Source organism: Chlorocebus sabaeus, chromosome 4 (genome assembly GCF_047675955.1).
Source record: "Chlorocebus sabaeus isolate Y175 chromosome 4, mChlSab1.0.hap1, whole genome shotgun sequence".
In the NCBI taxonomy this organism is placed as follows: domain Eukaryota; kingdom Metazoa; phylum Chordata; class Mammalia; order Primates; family Cercopithecidae; genus Chlorocebus; species Chlorocebus sabaeus.
Window position 1 is genome coordinate 825,787 of NC_132907.1, and position 23,814 is coordinate 849,600.

Here is a 23,814-nt window from a genome sequence, read left to right on the forward strand (position 1 = left end):
ATTTGAAAGACCTAAGAGTATTGTTCTTCATAGCAGGTGCTGATACTCAAAAGGCCATTATAAGAATCCTATCGCCTCCCCCCTCCCTGCCACACACATGAGATAATAAATACAGAGAAAATGGATGGAAGGGTGGGAAAGCACTCCCAGCCTTTTATTCTTGGTAGTTATATTCAAATGGGGCACTTCTCTTTGAAAAGTGAAGATGTTTCTCACGGTACAAAATTTATGGGCTGACAAGGAGCAGACTTAACTAATCCCAGCAAACAGTTCCTTCCTTTTCCTAATCCCTGGCTGCTTATTTTAGCCGCTTCTCCGCCCCGCCGGGAATACCACTCAGATCTTAGTCCAGGTAGATCTGACGTCAAGAGATGGCTTTCGTCGATTTGACGTGTAAACACTCATTTCCATTCTGGCTGGGAAGGGCTGGGGCTCCACTCAGCCTGGAGACCGAAGCGCTTCACTGAGCGCTCGAAGCCGCCCAGCCTCTCCTCGCGCTCCTCCTAGCTCTTCGCAGAGCAACCAGGAGCCAGGAGTGGTCCAGAGCCTGAGGGTGGGAAGGGGGAGTCTCTCTGGCTTTTCTCCTATCTTGCTTCTTTTTCCTCTTCCCTTCCCACTCGTGTTGAAGCGAGTGTGTGAGCCATGGAGCGAAGAGCCTGGACTCTGCAGTGCACTGCTTTCGCCCTCTTTTGCGCTTGGTGTGCACTGAACAGTGCAAAAGCGAAAAGACAATTCGTTAATGAATGGGCAGCGGAGATCCCCGGGGGCCCGGAAGCAGCCTCGGCCATCGCCGAGGAGCTGGGTTATGACCTTTTGGGTCAGGTAAGAGTCTCCACTTTCAAGAAACTTTCTGGGGCCCCAGGGGACTGGCGGGACTGGAGCGCGGTCTTGCAAGTGGGAGCCCCAGGTTGCACTCTCCGGAGCCCAGTGTAGCAAAGAACAAGGAGCTGCTCCCACTCTAGCCCCTGGCGCGCTTGGAGAGAGAGAAAGCTTGCATTATTTACTGTTTGGGCTGGGCGCAGCCAAGCAGAAGGAAGCCGCTGCAGCTGGGTAGGGCTTCTGCTTACTGTTTGCGCTCTAGAATTGAAATCCATTCCCGCGCGGTTTGGAAGAAAAATCCCTCCACGCTTGTTCGGAGAACTTGAGATGCACTCAAGCTCTTACCAACCAAGCGCCCCCGGGAGAATCAGTGCGCTTCATCCCCCGGGACTGAGGCTGTCTGCGTCAGGGGCCGGCTGCTGCCTTCTTTTCAATATGGCAGCATCAGATCCAAGTCCTGATGCAAGGGGCTCAGCGGGCTTGGGGCTGTGCGCCCTGGCAGCCTGTAAGGGCACGCCCAGGGCATTGGAAGAGTGCCAGCTGCTGGGACTGGCGACCAGGAGGTTGGGAGGCCGCGGAGTAGCCTGGGAAGCTGGGGGAGAAATGGGGGGTGAGAGACACGGGACCATCTATCTCCGCACCCCTCTGGGGAGCTCCGGATTTTCACTGGGAACTTACCAAGTCCAGGCTTCATAACTTTGCCCGACCAGTCCCACTGCAGGGTCGAGATGCCGAACTGACTGTGGGAAAGGGATCTATTTCCTTCTTGTTCTTCAGCTAAGTACGTAATCGTTTTCCCGGGAATTTCAGCTTATTGGTGCCTGTTCAAGTGAAGGCTTTGTCAATAGGTAGCTGGTTGGAGGTGAGCGAGCGCCAAGACATGAAGTGGGAGGCTGCCAACAGCTGGGCGACTCCGAGGGGACCCTTCTAAGCTAGAGCTTTCCTTTCCTTGGCTCAGAACCAAGCCCTGGCCCCTGCTTGAGAAGTCGGTCTGCACTGAAGCGTGGGAGGAGGGAGTTGTAACACATTTTGGCGCGTTTTTCCTGGAGGTGGTGGTTGAGACGCCGCTGGAGTCACGGATGAGTAATGGGCGGGGGCGTTGGCGATTCTGTGGACCGAACCCGCTGGGGAATTCTCCTGCTCTTGCTGGAGGCTTCATTCTTAACTTTATAAACCAAATTGTCTTTGAAATGCCCGGCAGGAAAATCTATGCAGATTGGCTTCCTGGTGTCCCAGCAGCAGATGAGTCTTTTGATTTTGGCCAGCCCTTGCCCTCGTGCCACGCTCCGTGTTAGGGGCTGAGGAATAAGAGGAGGGGAAAAACGCTCTCAAGTAATCAAGAATCTAGAGGAGACTAGCTTAGAGATTGATGATTGCAACTGGTTGTAATTTGTGTAATAATAAAAGCTGTTCTTGAAGTCTCAATATTCATTGGTTGAAGGAATGAAAGTAGTAGGGAATTTGAGAGGAGTGAATGAAAACTGCCCAAAGGAGGAAACATTTGCACGGGGAAGAGGAGTCAGAGATTTCCAGGAGAACATAATGAGATTGGAGAAGACAGTCTAGGCATGGAAAACAGCTTGTGGGAAAACAGTGAGACATAATACAGTTTAGTAGTAAGTCTGGGAATCGCACGCAATTATTAGGAATTTTTGAGACCCAAAGAGAGCATGAGTAGCAGATGACATTGTGCTGGTGGATACTGTGGGCATCATAAAAATTATGTATGTCCTATAGGGGTAGACACTGGGGATTTAACTGTGTATTCCTTGAGCAGCTACCGAAAGGCTAAATAGCACTGGTAACTGTGTAGGAGGAGACTGGGGAAGACAGCAAAAACTAAATCTCTCTTCTTTTTCCCACCTGTTAGCTCTAGGCATGTATCTAAACCTAGACCATTCAATGTGAAAATTGCTTTTCAAAACAAATAAACATAAATCTTAATACTAAAAAACAATACATCATCATTCTTGGGAGGATCTTTGGGTAAGGGATAGCATAGTCACAAAAGCATTAACAGATAGTGGGGGAAAACCATCCATATTTATATGTGATTTACAATGCTATATTTCCTCCATCCATTTTTAGTTAAAATGGCATTACTAACAAAAGTTTTAAAACAAATTTAACAAAAATTATTTTATTAGAATAATAATTATTTGTAGAAGACTGATAGCACGTTCCTGGTTCTGCTTATTTCTCTTTTTGTTTAATATTACTAAAATTACACAAGTTTAGCATTACTATATTAGGTACCTTATTGCCTCAGGATAAAGCTTGGATTAAGGTAGTGACAAGAAGAAAAACTAGTTGACAGCAGAGAAAACAGAGCTAAGCACTGGTGATCTTTTTCTATGGCTGCTGATTTCTCTCCCCAATTCCATCCACAGCTTATAGGAAGACTCACTGAGATTCAGGCTTGGAGCAGGGCCTAAGCTTCTCTATTTTAAAATTCTCTAGGTGATGAGAATCACCAATTTAAAGAACGTGTTTCTTCTGTAATATACTGTTGTCAATTGTTTGTTTCTTAATTTTAAAAATGTAGGGTTATCTAGAGGATTTGATAGCTTCAAATTTAGTGCTGAGTAAAGGGAGACTAGCTCAAAAGGATAATGAATATAGTTCTAAATGAACCAAAGGTGTCAATAGCTACCCAGAGAAGTATACACACTCTTAAGTGGAACACCTGCCCTAAATGTAGCATGTTCCTTTCTGAAAGCCTTGAATTAGTGGGAAATCAAATGGTCACTAATAGTGGCTAATAACAATTCATCACTATGAATTCAATGGCTACATTTTATAAAAACGATAATTTATTTTAGTGGAAAGTGGCACTGACCATAGATAGTATCCCAGGTGTTTGCCTGCTTACCACAAATAATTGTTCTTTGAACAGATATATTTGATCAAATGAACATTTTAATATGATATTGTCACACACACACAAATATGTATTTCCTCCAATGTGTGTAAAATAGAAGCATCACTAGTCTCCTACTGTGAGCTAGTGAGTATACTGTGAGCTCAAGCAATAATATTCTGAGGGTCATCTTAAGACCTCTACCAGTGCCTTCTTCATGAAGAATGTGGATGAAGCTGGAGGCCATTATTGTTGGCAAACTAACACAGGAACAGAAAACCAAATACTGCATGTTCTCACTCAAAAGTGAGAGCTAAACGATGAGAACACGTAAATACATAGAGGGGAACAGCACATACTGGGGCCTTTTGGCAGGTGGAGGGTGGGAGAAGGGAAGGGTTCAGGAAAAATAACTAACGGGTATTAGGCTTAATACCTGGGTCATGAAATAATCTGTACAAAAAAAAAAAAAAAAAAAAAAAAAACCGTGACGTAAGTTTGCCTATGTAACAAATTTGTACTTGTACCCCTGAACTTAAAATAAAAGTTAAAAAAAGAAAAGAAAAATATTAACTTCAGATACAAGGAATGGGCTTAATAAAAGTTGCCTACCTCTAAGTTAGCTGAGTTTTAAACTAGTCCATATACACTTGTTTGGGAAAGTGGATATTTATTTTATTTCTTTCCTTTTATAGATTGGTTCACTTGAAAATCACTACTTATTCAAACATAAAAACCACCCCAGAAGGTCTCGAAGGAGTGCCTTTCATATCACTAAGAGATTATCTGATGATGATCGTGTAAGTGTTGTACATTTGTCTTCAAACGAATACTCTAACTTACCTGCTTTCTTTATGATTTCTAATAAGAACAGAAGCATTTTGCAAATGTGGTTCTTTTTTATTGTGACCAAGATTGTTTATCAGTAATGTTTCTAATTTCTTTCCATAAAATTATAATTGCACATAATAATAAGAAGATTGGGTTGAATTGGTTGAGCTAAAGTTAATTTTACACATATATATGCACCTTAATTATATAATTATATATATATCTAAAGTTAATTTTATATGTGCACTCACAAATTCAGTCTAAGAGCATGAAAGTGAATGTTTAAAATGAGAGGGCAGCACTAATAAAAATGTTTGACAATACAATCAATCAACAACCTTTTATTAGGTAACTATTATGTACCAAACATTTTAATACCAATATGGGCTCAAAGAAATACATGAGCCTTACTTTCAATAACATTTCAGCATAACTGAAAAAAAAGTCTATTATTTCTATTTCGTTTTGCTGTATAAGGAGCTAGTGTTTATGAAAGAACTGTAAATCCATGTCTTCATGAGACAGATGTTTCCATAAATATTCTATTGTTGGAACCAAACCATTTGATCTCTTTTCATCCTAGTTTGTATCTTGGTTCAATGATTAGGTAACAGCAGAAAATGTACAGAATAAATACAGGTAAATAAGGTAGAGGCAATTTGAATATATAGCTAATGTACCTATTGATTTTGAAGTCTATTTTCAAGGTGAACAAATATATCAGAAAATGTTGACTATGTTGGGAGTATTGTAATTTTCATACAGTGTTGCCTTTTCTCAAGGATATGCCATACTGGAAGAAATTTACCCTGATTCCAATTTACACTGATATCTTGATATCTGTGTACATGATTTTTGTTACCTAGGACACCCTGGAGAATTATGGTGAGAGATCCTCTTGGTAAGAGAATTAAAAACATCCTTTCAACTTCCCGGCCGGGCGCGGTGGCTCACGCCTGTAATCCCAGCACTTTGGGAGGCCGAGGCGGGCGGATCACGAGGTCAGGAGATCGAGACCATCCTGGCGAACACGGTGAAACCCCGTCTCTACTAAAAATACAAAAAATTAGCCGGGCGCGACGCCTGTAGTCCCAGCTACTCGGGAGGCTGAGGCAGGAGAATGGCATGAACCCGGGAGGCGGAGCTTGCAGTGAGCTGAGATCCGGCCACTGCACTCCAGCCTGGGCCACAGAGCGAGACTCCGTCTCAAAAAAAAAAAAAAAAAACGCTTTCAACTTCCCGGGGGAGGGGAATATATGTATATATATGTGTGTGTATATATACACATATATGTGTGTGTATGTGTGTATATATGTATGTGTATATACATATATGTATATCTATGTATATATGTATGTGTATATACATATATGTATATCTATGTATATATGAGGCAGAAATAAATATATATATTTGACATATATATGACAGAAATATATATATATATATATGACAGGTGATAGAACTGTTGAAAGTAGACGGAATTCATGAGGCCTGTAAGATAATTTACTGTTTTATTCATTCTGAATTGGATAGCATTTTAAAAAGGAGAAGAAAAAGACAAATTATGAGGGTGGGGGATGGGAATGACCTGGGTCACCAGTGTTGGAATGTAAAAGAAACAACCACATCCTGACAAACAATGCTGTGTAGGGACCACGGACAGTGACCCGATAGCTCATCTACACCCATTGCTAGCTCTTGTCAAGTTATTGCTTGATATGGAAGACCAAATCAGAGGCCCTGGACCTTATTACAGAAGTTTCTTGTCCATTGAGGTCTTCCCTTACTCACTTCAAGGCAGATGGCTCATTGCGTGTGGGCTCTGAAAAGCAGAACAACTTCCAGCACTCTGGCTAGGCTTGTCTCCCGGCTAAGCACGAGAGAGATTTCCTTCTTTGCCTAAATGCATGCCCAAACTGCATGCCCATTAATGCACATAGAAGTCAAACTGATCTGTCTTCTCATTTTCATAGGAGAAAATTGGACAGAATAGAGCATACCTAACTGTTATTCTTACTCAAAGTATCTCATGAAAATGAAGATGGACCATTCTACTCTTTATACATCCCCTTGATAGCTGATTTTTTTGGGGGGAATCTCAAGACATTTATGGAAAAAAGCTAAGAATTTAGTCTCCTGTACAGGTATAACTTTGTAAAAAGTTAGCCCAAGAATAATTTTATTTTAGGAAGCAGTCTAGGACCATAGAAACTTGCATTGGAAGGTTGAAGTAGATGATCTTTAATGCTCTTTCCAGATCAAAAGTACTATTTATAATTAAGTACATGATACCTATTATGCATAATAGAAAGACACTACCAATTTTCCTCTATTCTATTCAGTCTGCTCTTCTAGAGATTAATATGTGATTCTGAGTTAATGACATTAATCATAACACTGTTTTCTACAATTGGATGTTTATCTGATCAGATGGCAGAGTGCCTCCTCTTGTATCCCATTTCTAAAAAATTGCTCTTGGTTTTCATTTTATTGCTCTTTTTTGATGGAAGATAATATTCTTTCAAATCAGCTCTGTGAAATGCAGCAATAGTCTATCTTTACAAATCTATTAATAAAATCTCCAAGTGTAAGTGACCTTCTACCTCAAAGATTAGTACTTATGCCCTAGCAGTCAGCTTCCAGAGATCAACTCAGATGATGGGCAGCATTCCAAGCATTGAGGTATTTTAAGCCAAAACAATTAAGCTTGAAAATACAAGCACTTTAAAAATAAATCATAGTGACTAATTTCTAGCTTTCAAGTTCTTCCCATTATTTTTAATAGGTTTGCAGTATATTTTTAATTGAAAATTCAGGGCAGTCTTAGTGGATGGTTTTATCCTTCAGTTGCAAATTATTTTTCAGTTTTTATTTTTGGAACTGATTCATGAGTACTCTCACATTAACAATATTCTACCACACACTGAATTGTCATCATGCATTGAGCAGAAAAGATGTGTTTGGGGTATGAAATAGTCATGTTGCCAAGAAAAATAAGAGTATAGAATTATCTTATAATGAATATAACTACAAGGCAGTCCCTCACTCTCTTAGGGCTTCAAGTATAATAGGATTATGCTGTAAATATGGGCCAGGTAATTTTCATATTGTCAGATCTCTTTGCATAATACATGAGACTGAATTAATGGTAAGTGTGCGTGGTCAGTAGTGCTATTCATCACCCAGGATGTTTCTCGTATTAAGTACTTTTAAGCAGAGTTCGAAGCACAGGGGAGGGATAGTTGCACATTTGCATGGATACAACGCCATTCTTACTTTATAAAATATTTGCAATTTCTACCTTTTGTACGTAAAGAAAGAGAAATTAATCTATAAGGGCATTATAACAGCAGTCTCTTGGCTTGTTGACTTAATCCATAAAAGCAGACAAATTTTCAGCCATGGAGCCCTGAAACCTCAATATAAAAATGAGTATTATGGTCCATTTGCTGATGAAAGCAGACTGAACTTTTGCTTCCACTGAAACCACAATGTAAATAATTTGAGGGAATTATCATTTCACTGACTGCTTCTCCTCCCCCTAAAGGTGCACTTTACTGTAATAGAGGAAATGTTCATCTCCCCAGTGGGCAATCCCTTTTTCTCACTGAGGTGCCAGTTTGATCTGTAGTCAAATGAAAATATTGCAGAGCCGCCTGAACTCTGCTAGGAAGGGTACTGGAGATAGTTAGAGGAAAGATACAGAGGTAGATATTTGACTTTTTATTTTCTTGCTATAAAAATCCTTGTAGGTGATATGGGCTGAACAACAGTATGAAAAAGAAAGAACTAAACGTTCAGCTGTAAAGGACTCAGCACAAAATCTCTTCAATGATCCCATGTGGAATCAGCAATGGTACTTGGTAAGTACATACAGAAGGACTGTGTGGGTGGCACCTGGGACCTGACTTCTTTATATTGTTACATTTGCAACAAGAATTTTTTTTTTTTTATGATGGAGGATTTCATAGGAAGCTATCTTATCTGGAGATTAGGGCTGGTGGGACCTTCTTGATCTGTCTCTTCTGTTTTACTGAGTAAGGATGTTGGAAACAGTTACCTTTAGTTGCTGTGAAACAATAGGTTGTATTTTTTGTCTTCTTAAGTTTATTTGGGGTAAGTGCAGAAAAATCATATCTTGCAGGTTAGGGGTTCCAAAAACAGTACTTAGGGCAAAAATCTCATTTGGTTAAACGTATTCTTTAGAACTCTTTAAAGCACTCACAGAGTATAGTGAACATAATTTGGCATCTACAACCCTGAATGACAATTCTTATATGACACAGATGAGAATCTCTGAAAGAGGCTAAAAGAAGGAACACAAGAAAAGTCTATTGCAAATGTCTGAACTTGCAAACCATTCTACCTTTAAGATAGTTACCAAATCCTTGAGTGGAGAAATTGTTAAGTGTTGCTGTCTACCTGCAGGGTGTCCTCTCTTCTGTTTAATGTTATGTCTGTATGGTAGTAATATAGGCTAGTAGAAGGATTTGTTGTGAGAATGTTATAAAAGATTATTTCTCTTGAAAAACACAAGCTAAGACTTAGATACTTTTGTTGCATAATGGATGGAAAAGGGGATCAGTTTCTTATGACACTATCTTCTCTTTCTCTCTTTCTTTCTTTTCTTTCTTTCTTTCTTTCTTTCTTTCTTTCTTTCTTTCTTTCTTTCTTTCTCTCTCTCTCTCTTTCTTTCTTTCTTTCTCTTTCTTTCTTTCTTTCTTTCTTTCTTTCTTTCTTTCTTTCTTTCTTTCTTTCTTTCTTTCTTTCTTTCTCTTTCCTTCTTTCTTTCTCTCTCTCTCCTTCCTTCCTTCCTTCCTTCCTTCCTTCCTTCCTTCCTTCCTTCCTTCCTTCCTTCCTTCCTTCCTTCCTCCCTTTCTTTCTTTCTCTTTTTTTTTTGACAGAGTTTTGCTCTTGTTGCCCAGGCTGGAGTGCAATGGCGTGATTTCAGTTCACTGCAACCTCTGCCTCCCGGCTTCAAGCGATTCTCCTACTTCAGCCTCTGGAGTAGCTTGGATTACAGATGCCCGCCACCATGCCCAGCTAATTTTTGTATTTTTAATAGAGACAGGGTTTTGTCACATTGGTCAGGCTGGTCTCAAACTCCTGACCTCGGGTGATCCACCCGCCTCGGCCTCCCAAAGTGCTGGTATTACAGGCATGAGCCACCGCACCCGGCCTCTTGCCACTGTCTTAAGTATTTGCTCATTGCAGCAGAAGAGACTTATCAGTTAACACTTGTTGTGCATTTCCTGTGTGATGAACACTATTCTAAAATGTTTGATATGAATTAATTCATTTTGTTCTCATGATTATCTGTGTTGTAGAAATAGTACTTATGCTCATTTAACAGATGGAAAAACAGAGATATTGGAAAGTAGAATAATCTGCCAAAATCCATGGCTGCTAGTGGTGGGACCATAATTCATAACTCCAGAGTCTATACTCTTAACAACTACAGTCTAAAATTGCTCCTACAACTGACATAAAGGCCTTCTTCTCTGACTTTGGCCAACAGTCTGTTGGCCAAACAGTTCCCAGCCTCCTGTGATTCAGCTTCATACCAGCCTGATAAATACTTGTCACCCCACTCCCCCAACCTCTTTATGGGGAGGAGGGCACAACAGCAAGAGGGCAGTTCCCTCACTGACACTTTTGATTGTGGTTATTTATAGATTTCTTATTGACCCTTTCACCAGGTACCTGGCATTCTTTTACTGTCTCTCTCTCACAGGCTTAGAAATGTGCTTGTATCTGTGTTCTCTTGCTACCCAACTTATCTCCTGTACAGTCCCACACTCTGACTATCAGAAAATGTATTTGAAAAGGAAAACCCTGAATCTCCTCTCACAGATACTTACCCCCTAAATCACTCATACTTAAAAATAGGCAATTACATTGCAATTCCTGAGGCAATCAAGTCTCCTGAGCATTCCAGGTTCTGCTTTTTCTTTTAGATGAAAAATTCTAAAACATTCATGAACGACTATGCACTAGGCAATATAATGAGAGCTCAATGTGGCAATGGAGAATCAGGATTTGGGGGGAGATGAAAACATCGACTATCAAATAGACCTTCCGTAGATGAAAGGGTAGAGCATGTTATTATAAATGAAAGACATTTAGGGATAAAATTCTTCAAAGCCACGTAGTTCAAAGAGAAGGAGCACAGGTGATTCATCTTTTCAAGTGATGTCCATTTGGGACAATTGGGAGAAGAGCAGCACTCTGGGGGTTCATTTGGCCCTACTCTCAACTTTGTTTTTTCATTTCACTGAATTGGCTTCTTCTAAAGAGTAGAGTGACCCAAGAAAAAGAAAGATGGGTTTCCAGGTTGGAACTTAAGTGCTCATTTTGTAGCAAGCTAATTATGACTTTGTTTTTCTTTACCAGCAAGATACCAGGATGACGGCAGCCCTGCCCAAGCTGGACCTTCATGTGATACCTGTTTGGCAAAAAGGCATTACAGGCAAAGGAGTTGTTATCACCGTACTGGATGATGGTTTGGAGTGGAATCACACGGACATTTATGCCAACTATGTAAGTGTGTGCCTTCTCATGACTGACTTAGGGAGCTGTCTGTGCAGACGCACAGTTAGGGCTTTCCTTCTTTTCAAGGGGATGCTGCTGTGGTGTCAGTCCCTGGGATTATGGGCCAAGGTTTTGTCTCTTCTCCTACTTCCCACTAGCTTATATGAATTTATTTTGTACCAGTAGGCACTGAAATAATTCAGTGGGATCAAAAATTGCACAAAAGTATATGTGTTGGGAGAAGGAAGGGCAGTGCCTATACCAATTAAGTTACCAAAATCCAATGACTTTGAGTTGCTCAGTGTTTGGGGCATTAAAGTAATCAAATTAAGCCCCTTGCCTGAGATCATTTCCACAGTTTCCCTCCTCACCTCTTTTATGAGTCTATATCCCTGACATTGTAAAATTATATAAATGTGATTTCTTCCATGCAAATCCAAAGTGAATAACACACAATGCACCTATGCCAAGCTGAGAAAGGAAAAGTTTTCTAGAAATGGGAAAATAAATAAAAAAACAATTTGTTTCATTGTTTATGAAGTTTATAATATAGTATGAACACCATCATATATCTTAGGTCTTTAGATCAGGAGGCTGGTGTTTCATCTTTAAGATTATCCCTTGTCTCTCATCCTTTCCACCTATCAAACATTCCCCGGCTATAATGCCAAGCTAAAGAGCTAAGGAAAAGAGAAGGACAAATAGTAGCACAGAGTAGAAATTAGGAATGATTGAAATATACGGAAAGCATTGAAAAGTAACAGTAATGGTATGTGGAAGGCGTTTAAGTGTAGCTACGGGGTTGGAAAAAGGAGGGGAACCTGGAATCTTGTCTTGAATTTCAAGCACCCTCTCTCGAATTAAATTATGTTTATTTAGTGTGCCTGGGAGGCTGAAGGAGAACACCATGGACCTGAGTCCCATCTCCAGCCACCTCTTTGCACCTATATTCATAAGAGAGATGAGTGTCAAAGTATCACTAACTAGCTTTATGGCCTTAGGGAAGTCATTTAACTTCTCTGGGCCTCAATTTTCTCATCTGAAAACTGGGGTGACTGAACTAAGTAAACTGATTCCTTCCAACTCCAATATCCTATGAGTGTCTGTGAACCATAAGCTTGGTAACATTCACTGAGAATTGAATGCTGGTTGTGTTCATCATGTCTGCCTGGTTTGTGGGTATAATAAATATTCAGTGACTCGGCCAGAAACGCTAAAATGCAGGCTTTTGAGCTATCAGCCAGGATGGGAAGGTATAAGGTACCTTGGGAAGTGATGCTTTTTTTTTTTTTTTATGATGTCACAGTGTTGTTTTTTGTTGTTTCTTTAGGATCCAGAGGCTAGCTATGATTTTAATGATAATGACCATGATCCATTTCCCCGATATGATCCCACAAATGAGAACAAGTGAGTAAATGTGCAATTGGGTGAAATAAAGTACTTTACAATGCTTTTATCTTGTTTGAGAAAATTATACCATACATTTCATCCACATTTCAGCGCTCAGAAAATGTTAATGCACAACATCCATACGACAATATTTTGTTGCTTTTAAAACAGAAACCAAAGTTTCTATTTTTATATTCCCTTTAGTTTATAGAACCATATTTTCATTAAACTTCTTACATTATGAAATTCTCCTCTCAAATGTTACTGAATTGTTGTAGCTTTAGAAAGAATATTTGAGACATAAAGAGTACACACTTTAAGCCCATCCCTCCCCTCAATTCCTCTATGAATCTTTTACTCTTAGCAACATGCTTTATGTTAGTCATGAAAATAAATATATGTAAAGAAATGGATATGAACAATGCCCACAACTTCCGACGGTGGCTACAGTCACCATCACCAGTTCTCTCAGAAAAGCATGGCCAGACTCCAGACAAGAGAAATGCCTCTGAGTTCTGACCCCTGAATCCAATGCAGTCTCCAGGGCATTGAGCCAGTGGGAAGTCTCCTCCAGAGTTCCTGCTGCTATAAGGCCATAGGAAAGAGAGGAGACAGCACCCAACTCTCAGATTAACTCTCTGTCCCTTGAAGCCACATTGTGGTGAGAGAGGCCAAGAGCCACAGAGGCCAAGAGCACAATCTTCTAAAGTGAGAGGCGAAAGAAAGACCCAGAAGCAAGAGACTTTCAACTTCTCTCCTAGTCCCAAAGAAACTTCACCCTCTAGGCATGTGGACCCTCAACGTGTCCATGCCCATGGGAGAAACCATCTTTGTTCATACCGATGTTCTCACAGACATTAAGGAGACATTCAACCTTTCCTCTTCATTTTCTCTACACAGAAGAGACTTACACCAAAATGATCAAAACCAAGGTCAAAATTAGGGTTTGCTACAACAAGTGAGGATGGAAAAAGCCAAGCATCTAATAGCTCTTGGTATATGTCACATGAATGCTTCTCTCTTCTCTCTGGATGGCTCTGTCTCTTGGACTGTTACCCAACTTGAGTCAGACAAGTCTGTCTCTGTCTCTCTCTCTGCCTCTCTCTCACTTCCTCCCTTCCTCCCTCCCTTATTCTCCCTCAGAACTCCAAAGTGGCTGGTGCAGTAATATGGATCTAAAGTTATTTCTTTCTTTGGATATTCCTCCCTCCAGAAAGCCAACAAACCCCAGGATGGGAGGCTGGGGCACATGGACTTGGCCTCAACTTCTGGGTGTTTATTTCTTCCTTGGGGAGAATGGGAAGCTTGTGGATAGTTCAGGCATATGACTTCTTTCAGTACCATTTATTTCTTTGAGGTTGAGTAAAGGGGTTAACTGCAAATACCCCTTAGAGGTGAAAACATTCCAGTAAAAATACAATAGGAACCTCTGGCAGGGGTACCTTTGGAGGAAAGTGAGAGTGTCTCGAGAGCTTACAGCAGACCCTCAGACAAACTTTTCACTGTATGACTGAAGCAGGATAATGCAGGACCAGTAGGGATTTCTCCTGTTTTGGGGCACAGCCTTGTAATGTAGTTATGGCTTTGCCAATTCCCAGAGGAGAGGGTGACCTGGGGAAATCACTACTTCTCTCTGCCTCTACTCCATTTTCTTCCCCTAAAATGGGTGACGACGTACCTTCTCCCTATGTTTCTTAAATGAACTTCCTGAGGAAATGGGTAATAAGTACTTGGAAGAAAGTACTTGGGAAATCTGTTCCCAGAAACTTGAGTGCAGCTGAGGTGACTTAGATGGAGGCACTGGCTCCTTCCAGTATTCGGTCCTTCCAGGCAGAGCCCGAGTCTGGCCTCAGGATCCAGTGTGGGTGATAACTTGTGTGATGGCTGCATAGTGGGTGAATTCTTGATGAAATGATATTCTCTGGAGTTTCTCCAGTCAGGAGATGGAATACTCAGACCTTCCTCAAAACAAAGGGGATCTCATAGTACAGCATTTATAATAGTTGTTTTATATATATGAATGTAATAATTATAATAAAATAAAATTTCCCTGACTCAGGGAGCTGCAAAGGCCCCAGGGAAGAAGCTCATATAATGCTATTTGTTTTGTGCCTGAAAGCTCTGAGCTTCCAGATCATAGCCTGCTGTGAACCTTCCACATAGCATTGAGAAAGCATGGCATAGCCCAACAGTTAAGAGCAGACTTGGGAGCCAAATTTAGGTCAAATTTTAGATCTGCCACTTAGTAGTTGGGTGATCTTGAGCAAATTATTTAACTTCTTTGTGCTTAAGTTTTATCATCTTTTGAAAAAGAATCTACTTCCTTGAGTTAGAGGTATTAACTGATTTTATATATATATCTGTGTAGAGAGAGAGAGAGTGAGGTATTAAGTGAGTTTATACATAATAAGTATTATATAACACATATAATACTTCATTGAGTTAGAGGTTTTAAGTGAGTTTATAGGTATATATATTAAATGATATATATATATAAAATGATAAATAACATGTGCGACAAGGCTATTTGGCTTGGGCATACATACATATATGGCTTGGACACTGGTACATAAAAAAGTTAAATAAGTGTTTGCTGTGGTGATGATAATGATGATAATGATCACAACTATTCATTTAGTAACTGAGGTAGACCTCCTTTCAGTGAGAAATCAACATGACAAGAATAATATCATCTGATGGGAGCAGCAGAGACAAGTCAATTTTCTGAGCCAATTCAGAATCTGCTATTTGGAAATGACATAATGAGCAACTCTGTCTCAGGATCCTCTTGACTATCAACCAAAAAGGTGGCATCCTTATCATTTATCAGAAGGTATAATAAAAAAGTAGAGTTGCCTCCTAGCATATTGTCAGACATAAATCCCTTAGGTTTGGAAAATGGATGGCCCCATTTTGTCTTGGCCTTTACAGCAATTGGAGAGGTATTATATCCCAATTCCAAGAGTATTATCTCTTCAAACTATCTGTATTGCTGCTGTTCTTTATTACCATGTAAATGAGATTAATAGAGGCTGCATTTGAATGCTACTCTGAAAGCCAAAAGAGGAATCACTAAATAATAAAAACTTAACAGTGCAGGTAATGCTTACTATTAAGCTGGCATAAATCTGTATTCAGTATTTCAACACCAATTACAGACTGTTTTTCTAGTTAAATAACAAGTGTGACAAGGATATTTTAACCAAAATAAGGGTAGTATTTCAACTATCTCGTGGAATAATTTTTAAATAAATCATTTTGTTTAAATGCCAGTTACTACCATTGTTCTAAGATAATAGAGAGTTCTTTTACTGCAGCACCTCACTTAGAAAAGAAAAAGAGCTGCAGCCTATAAAGAATGACATAGGAACACTTCTCTTTCTCTCAACGTTTGGAGGTGGAATGTGAGGATAAGAGGAGGAAAACATGTCAACACATATTTGTACCATGATCCTCCTGCAGCTTTCACTAGAGAATAGTCCTCCATATACAAGGAGAGATAAATAATAGGTGCTGTCACACTGTATCATGTTTTAGGACGAAGGCACACTCCTGGGGATGTCTGTCAGCAGGTTGATTCTGTTGGCTCAGGCTGAAGACTTGCGCTGGATTCTTTTGCTGACCTGAGCCCTGTCTCCCATCCTGTATACATGGAAATAAATAAGAAGGCAGTGGTAACTTCTGGAAGTACATTTCTGGGAGATGACAACTGAATTACTCCTTCTACTAAGACAAAGAGCGTTAATCCATCCACAAAGCATAAGGTGCCTTCTGTGTGTTCAGATGTGCACACTTTTCTCAGAGAATGGGTGTGGTCAGGACGGCTTCAGTTGCAAATGAAAGAATCCTAACTCAAACATTAAGTAACAAAGGGATTTAAAAAATATTCACCCAAGTGATGTTCTAGTTTCTGATGTTGCAACATCCAAGAGCTCAGACAATATGTTCTCAGGACACCAAGAACTCTGCTTCCATCTTTAGTGCTGCTCGCCTCCACTTGGCGTCACTTTCAATAGAATCCTGCCTGGCAGAGCAAGACCCATATGACTCACATGGAACTTAAACCTCATGATTCCCAAGAAAGAGTAGGGTTTCTTCCCTATAATCTGCATCAGTCCTTGAAAGCTGTCTGAGAGCAGGGGCCCCAAGATTGAAAAAAATCACAAAATGTCAGGAGGGCAAGTTTCCCAAAAAGGAAAATTCTAGCATACATAAAAGAAGCAAGTGTTTGCTGCATCAGGGAAGATCTTGAATTAAAGATAATTATATTGTCCTGACTTAGAATTCCTAGCCAGGATTAACATGAAGGAGCAGGAATCTTATTTTGTGGAAGAAGACCAGAAAATCATCTTTGTTACTTTAGGAAAAAGAGAAGTCAAACAACTCTTCTTGAGGGCTCAGTCAATTTAGGAATTTTATATTCCATGCTATGCTGAATTAATAGATGGTCAGTATAGTAGAACTGAAATGTAACTGGTCAAAATTATTGCTCAGAGCTAACCCTTCCTCTCTTTCACTCTATGTTGGTATATCTGATAGACTCCTCCAAGCCACCAACAGCCTTCACACTGTTACAGGTTGTTTCCACAACAGAAAATCATGAAATAAATGAATTCACATTCATGTGCTTTTGGCTTACTGACGCTCCTGAGTCAGGACGGTGGTGGGAAAAGACAATTATCATCCTCAGAATTTCAGAACTGATGCTTTAACGGTGGAATTTGGTGTTCTGAAGATGCATTTTTCTTCCAAATACTCTGAAATCATAAATTACTCTCTTTGCTTAACTGCAAAACCAATCATGTTCAGGCTTCTGGCCCCAGTTAGGATTTCAGGAGCATCTTGGCTTTCCAATTAGCCGAGACTGTCTTGCAGATATCTCAAGCTCCTCTTGGTACCAGATGATCTTCAGATATTTTAGCGTGCGTACATTTAGAGGAGAGGAGAAGGGCTTAATAGGGGCTTGTTCTATCATCTCCTACTAAGGCTGATCAGGGATAATCTAATCCAAGGCAGTCACTAGGGAGAAAAGTGAGGAGCCACTTTGCTACCAAAAAGTACAAAGCAGAAGTCATTTCTTTGAAATTGTTTCTGAATGTCGGAGTTCTTATAATTGTATCAATAGTTAACACTTACTGGGTTCTTACTCTCTGCCATCCACTGTTCTAAGTGCTTTACATATAATTTGTCATGTGACCGAGTCTTTGAGGACAAGTAACTTACCCAAGGTCACACCCTTAGTGAATGGCAGAAGCCAGAATTTGAAATCACATACTTTGGCTCTAGTACTTGTGCCCTTCATTTGAACATAAGTTTTATGTCACAGTAATCTAAAACAAAAACAAAAGCAGTAACAAGGCTGACAAAAAGTTAATATATCTATGCCCCATTAATTTATTCATATGCAAAACAAATGTTTGTTCTTCTGTATGTTTTATAATTCTTATTTTTCAACCCTCAGACATGGGACCAGATGTGCAGGAGAAATTGCCATGCAAGCAAATAATCACAAATGCGGGGTTGGAGTTGCATACAATTCCAAAGTTGGAGGTAAAACAGAGGATTGTCCCTACAGTTTGGCACTTCAATGTGAAGCTTATGTCACCCATTGTGAATGGGGGAGGGGAGCTTTTCTTTTTAACAACTGGAGGAAGAAATTAGCCCCATGCAAAAGTTGCTACAGGACCTGAATATGATTTGCAAGCAAGTCAATAGATATGGATTCCTAGAAAATGGATAGTTGAATATAGCCTATACATCTTTGCAGGAAAAAACATGTAGAAATGCTGAATAGCATTTGAACCAAATCTAATTTTCTCTATGTTCTGATTTAGAATGGTTTGTTATTGAGTGCTTGCTGAGGAAACAGAAGGAGGAGGTAAATTTAGGCAAAGACTTTTCCTGCCTCTCGATTCTGTAGAAGTTCTTCACTTTATAGAAAAGAACAGCTTCAACGTTTTAAAAAATACGTACTTATTATATTAAGTAGCCAAATTTTATCTTTTATAGCAAGGATGTAGAATCTCTAATTGTTTTCATCAGTGTCCTTATGGGGACACGCATGGTAAGTTGCATTAGGGCAACTGTGGACATTTTAATAAAGAAACTGTTTACAAGTATTAGAGAAAACCAACAAGGGGCTAAGAAGCGGTAGGCAGACGTTACCACCTTTAGCCTTAAGAAGCAAAGGGAAGGAGAAACCTGTAGAAAATAGAGAGGAAAAGCTGTAGTCACAGGAGAGAGCCACTGGATAGGCCTTGAGTACAACAACAGAGCTACTTCTAGGCAAAGGGGATTCAGGCAAAGGAGAGCTACTTCTAGGCAAAGGGGATCCAGGGGCATAGGCACCTCATTCTCCTCTTGATTCCCACCCTCTTGCTGGTGTCTTCAGTTGGCTGAACCCAATGGAAAGAGAGAGCCCATTGATGCAGTCCATGTTCTAATGGAGAAGAGTGGAAAGTGGATCTGCAGGGGCCAACAGAAAAGATAAAAATTGTATCTCCTCTTTATGCTATCCCTACCTCAGGGTTTCAGGTTATGTTATAAGCTTCAAGTTTAATTCGGTTTTCAAAAACTATAATCACAAAAAGAATCTATTGTAGAACATGTCAATTACAATTAAACCTCATAAACTCTACATGAGTATACCTTGCATTTGGTTATGTATTCCTTTTTAGAAATCAAATAAATATACATCCTGACATGTAATGCGTCTTTCATGAATACAGGGCACTCTTAGATTTTAAGTGTCATTTCTGATTCCTTTGATACTAACATCTTCAAAGTGTTCTGTTAATTTTTTTTAAAAAAATGAAGGGAGAAGCACAAATTATGTAATCAGCTAGTAAAAGAATTCACTCTTTAAGTCATAATGAACTAAACAGCTATTGTTTGTGACAGAATCATCTGATCCCTTTATTTGGTAGAGAAAGGATCAGAAGCAAGCTTCTCAAGGTAATGAAAGCTAGTTTGTGGCAGTGTAGAACTGAAACACAAGATTCCAAGCCTCCTGATGTTTTCCATTACTCCATCCTTTGATGATCTGACCCCAAATGCATTTTTTTACCAATAATCTTCATGTATTAGGCACCTATCGTATGTCAGTGAATTACTCTACAACATATTATAGACAGTGCATCCTGGTGGTTAACAGATTTAGGGGCTAGATTTGTAGGGTTCAAATTTTGGCTCCCCAATTTCAAGCTGTGTGGCCTTGAGCAAGTCACTATCCCTCCCTGGTCTGAATCTCTCCATTTATAAAGTGAGGAGAATTACAGCACTCACCTCGAATGGTGGTTGCAAGGTTTAGATGAGTTTATACATGTAAAGCCTGTGGTTTGGTGGCTGCACATAATGAATGCACATGAGCTGTTTTTATCATCCCTATTGTATAGGTGAAGAAACTGAGGTACAGTGGGTTAAGTGGCTTGCCCAAGAGTCCCCAGCTAGTAAGAAGCAGAGCTGGGATATTTTTCCTACATGCATTTTTTTTTTTTTTTTTTTTTTTGAGACAGAGTCTGGCTCTGTTGCCCAGGCTGGAGTGCAGTGGTGCAATCTTAGCTCACTGCAACCTCTGCTTCCCGGGTTCAAGCATTTCTTGTGCCTTAGCTTCCTGAGTAGCTGGGATTATAGGTGTGCACCACCATGCCTGGTTAATTTTTATATTTTTAGTAAAGATGGGGTTTCTCCATGTTTGCCAGGCTAGTCTTGAACTCCTGGTCCCAAGTGATCCACCCACCTCGGCCTCCCAAAGTGTTGGGATTACAGGCATGAGCCACTGCACCTGGCCCTAAATGCATTTTTAAGCAATTTCTTTTTCACAAATACAGCTTTCACTGATCATATCAATTACTTATCATTTTACCTTTGCTCCATAGTAAATAAGTGTGAAAATCTAAGGCTGTGCACTTTATTGCATTATGAGCCTGAAGCCAGAAATAACCAGGTAGCTGCCTGTAATCTGTCCAGATTGCTTTTGCCTTCCTGGCTCTTGAATTCATAAGTCTGATGACTGGTGACAGCTTGTTGGAAAGCACGAAGAGCTACTGCACCTACGTTGTCCTGATGAAAAATGATTCCCCCTCGGGAGTGAAATCCATGGCAATGATTTCATCCTTGAGATTATTTTAGAAGAAAAGGAAGCATGTTCCTTGAAAATGTTTCTTAGCAAACACATGAAAGGATGGCCTCTGGGTTATTTTTAATCAGGGCTTAGAAACAAAAGTGCTTCTTTCCCTATTTGTTAGTTTCCTGTTGTGGCTAGATCTTTTGAAGCTACATGTTTCCTGTCCAGAGTCCTTGTGTGGCACAGACTGGGCCACAGCCATTTGTGGGACAGCCATGAGCAGGTGCATCACGGGAGGGCTGCTTGGAGGGTCTTTCTAAAAGCTGGCCTGCCATTTAGTTGGGGTGGGAGAGAGGGCAAACATTTTGTAATTGGCAACAATCACTGCCACTTCCTCTCATCCAAGGATGTGGCTCCACTTCAGACTCAATGCCCAGAGGTATCGCTGGGAATAGAGCCTTGAGTGGGACTCCCCCCGCCAAAAAAAATCACAGCTGCCTAAACAGTGCATAGTATTATCTCCAAAGTGCGACAAAAAAGCTTATGGGTGCAGTGACATGTTCCTTCCTTCTGTGGTGTCAGTAGCTGAGTTACAGAAATTGGGGACATCTAGTAGTTACCTGGTTCTTGACTCTTAAAGTCCTTTAAAAATACAAATAGTAAGAGTATTGGGCTTTTGTCCATGTACACACTGACATCAACCTTTGTGTGTGTTTGTTTATTTTGTTTCTCAGGCATAAGAATGCTGGATGGCATTGTGACGGATGCTATTGAGGCCAGTTCAATTGGATTCAATCCTGGACACATAGACATTTATAGTGCAAGCTGGGGCCCTAATGATGATGGGAAAACTGTGGAGGGGCCTGGCCGGCTAGCCCAGAAGGCATTTGAATATGGTGTCAAACAGGTAAGACGCTTAACATAGACCCACATGAAATGAAACCTGACCATCTGGATATGGGGAGAAGGAAAAACACTTAGGTTACATGGAAAAACATTGTTGTAGATATCTTAACAAAGTCCTTTACAATTTTAAAGCAGTTAGAGAACCAAATCATTCTTCAGAGGGATGAGAGTTAAGGCTTAAGAAAGTTTTCCCTATTTGTGGCCAGGCGCGGTCGCTTACGCCTATAATCCCAGCAGTTTGGGAGGCGAAGGAGGCCAGGCATTTGAGACCAGCCTGGCCAACATGGAGAAACCCCACCTCTACTAAAAACACAAAGATTAGCCAGGTGTAACTAGGTTGCACTCTTCTGCAACCTAGTTTAGACAGTAAAACCATGGTCTCAACTTAGATGCTTATAGCGCCAGCTACTCGGGAGGCTGAGACACAAGAATTGCTTGAACCCCAGAAGGCGGAGGTTGCAGTGAGCTGAGATTGCACCACTGCACTCCAGCCTGGGTGACAGAGTGAGACCCTTCCTCAAAAATAAAAATAAATAAGTAAAATGAGTTTTCCCTATTTGGGTCTGAGGTTGAATGGAAATGTATTACTTTTAGCATATTTATTTTAAAAGTACTTCTGGACATTTCTTTCTCCTTACTCATTTTCCTGCTGCCTTTGGGTTTTTACACTAGTAAAAAAAATACCCAGACTTCTTCCAAGTGCTCTGGAAATGCTTTTCAAATATAGAAACGTGCTGCCTTCTGCTCTGCACGTGCCTGTTGAATACCCGTGCCTTGGTTGGGTTGCTCTGTCACTTGGGTTTACTGTATTCTTGCACAGATTCTAAAGCCTTGTGCTCCACAAGATGAAACAAAAGTAGAAACTCTGGAGAGCACAAATTGAAAAATCATAGAAAGGGCGGCTTTGACGAGTTCCATTCAATTGAAGAGTCCCTTTTAATGCAGCTGCAAGGCAGATCTGAATAATTCCTAATTTTGTCATTCTATCAGTCAGCCAGAAGATTGAAGCAGAAAGAAAGAGAGGAAGTTCAAAGATTCAAGTGCAGTGACACAAACCAAGAGAAGGGTGGAAAAATACGAGCAAGTGCAAAACGCTAGATTATGAATCTGTATAAGAATGAAAAGCGTGTGCTCAGCCCTACCCCAGGAGGGCCCAGAGACTGGCAGGGCCAGGGTCCAGTGGCTTATAATACACAGCCTTGTGAGATTTCCAACACTGAAGTCAAAAGATCTGGAATTGAAAATAGATCCCAAAAGGCTGCCTCTGAGAATTTCACACACGTAGTTGTTGGGGGTTTTATTGGGATATAACAGTGACCCCAATAGATGATAACAGATGATATGCATTCTGGCTTTTCCTTTAGGGGAGACAGGGAAAGGGGTCCATCTTCGTCTGGGCTTCGGGAAACGGGGGGCGTCAGGGAGATAATTGTGACTGTGATGGCTACACAGACAGCATCTACACCATCTCCATCAGCAGTGCCTCCCAGCAAGGCCTATCCCCCTGGTATGCTGAGAAGTGCTCCTCCACACTGGCCACCTCTTACAGCAGCGGGGATTACACCGACCAGAGAATCGTATGTTGCTTTTGTCTAATTCTCTCTGCTTAGGTAGGAGAGCGTGGCATGCATACAAAATGATTCCCCTAACTGACCTTTGGTACGATTGATTTGCTTAAGCTTGATGTCTCAGTTGGGGAGACTCACACTTACTCGCTTGAAAGGCTGGCATCCATCAGAAAGTTTTCTCTCCAGGGATAATGACACTTCTGCCAAGATGATCTTCCCCTCTGTCATTTTTAAACCCAGCCTTGAGAAGCCACCAAACCTGTCATTACACAGCCGAGATTCCAAACGTCTTTCCTGCTTGTCTGATGCCTCCCTGGAAACAGTCTTAAAGGAGATTTCACCGTTGTAGGGGCCTTATCACCTTTGTACTTGCTGATCCTTTAACAGCAGGGATATAGTCTGACTTGGCCTGTAGCAGATGATAAAAATACAGAGTCTACACCACCTATGTCTCCTAAGAATGGATGACCCGCAGGAAAATAGCAGTTTCAGTGTCCCCTGAGGTGAACTGCTCAGCATCTGGGTAAGCAGCTCAGGGAGGCTGTATGCTCAGAGAGCTCCTCCAGCCCACGCTTGCCTGTGCCTTTGCTTCCATGAGTCAGATGGCCAAGGGCAATTATTGGATTTCCCTTCAAGGACATGATGATGGAGGGGCATTTAGGGGCTTTGAGAACAAAGGGAGACACTTTTAATTTAAAAATGTGAAGCCCCCAGTTTAACTCCTGACACAGAAAGCACCAACTAGCTAAAGTGTATAGATCCTATCTCAATGAAATAGCAGGTCATGATCTAATTAGAGGGTGGGTGAACCCTATAATAATGACCTTGGAATGCATGCAAGA

At 40.7% G+C, this 23,814-nt stretch overlaps 1 protein-coding gene and 1 long non-coding RNA gene across 3 annotated transcripts in view; one reads left to right on the forward strand and one right to left on the reverse strand.

Moving 5' to 3' along the window:
• Positions 1–23,814, reverse strand: part of LOC119618331 (uncharacterized) — a 98,727-nt gene that overhangs the window by 24,647 nt on the left and 50,266 nt on the right. The gene's annotated exons all lie outside the window — the stretch shown is intronic.
• PCSK1 (proprotein convertase subtilisin/kexin type 1) overlaps positions 395–23,814 on the forward strand; it is a 41,209-nt gene continuing 17,789 nt past the window's right edge. Inside the window, exons 1-8 of one of the 2 annotated variants that reach the window (XM_007979038.3) lie at positions 395–822; positions 4,375–4,479; positions 8,266–8,376; positions 10,907–11,053; positions 12,375–12,451; positions 17,895–17,983; positions 21,233–21,405; positions 22,769–22,981. In XM_007979038.3, the coding sequence (XP_007977229.2) occupies positions 643–822; positions 4,375–4,479; positions 8,266–8,376; positions 10,907–11,053; positions 12,375–12,451; positions 17,895–17,983; positions 21,233–21,405; positions 22,769–22,981 (1,095 nt within the window). In that variant the 5' untranslated portion in view covers positions 395–642. Of the gene's footprint in view, positions 823–1,304; positions 1,601–4,374; positions 4,480–8,265; positions 8,377–10,906; positions 11,054–12,374; positions 12,452–17,894; positions 17,984–21,232; positions 21,406–22,768; positions 22,982–23,814 lie in introns of those variants that run through there. The other variant, XM_073014568.1, reaches the window with a different exon arrangement.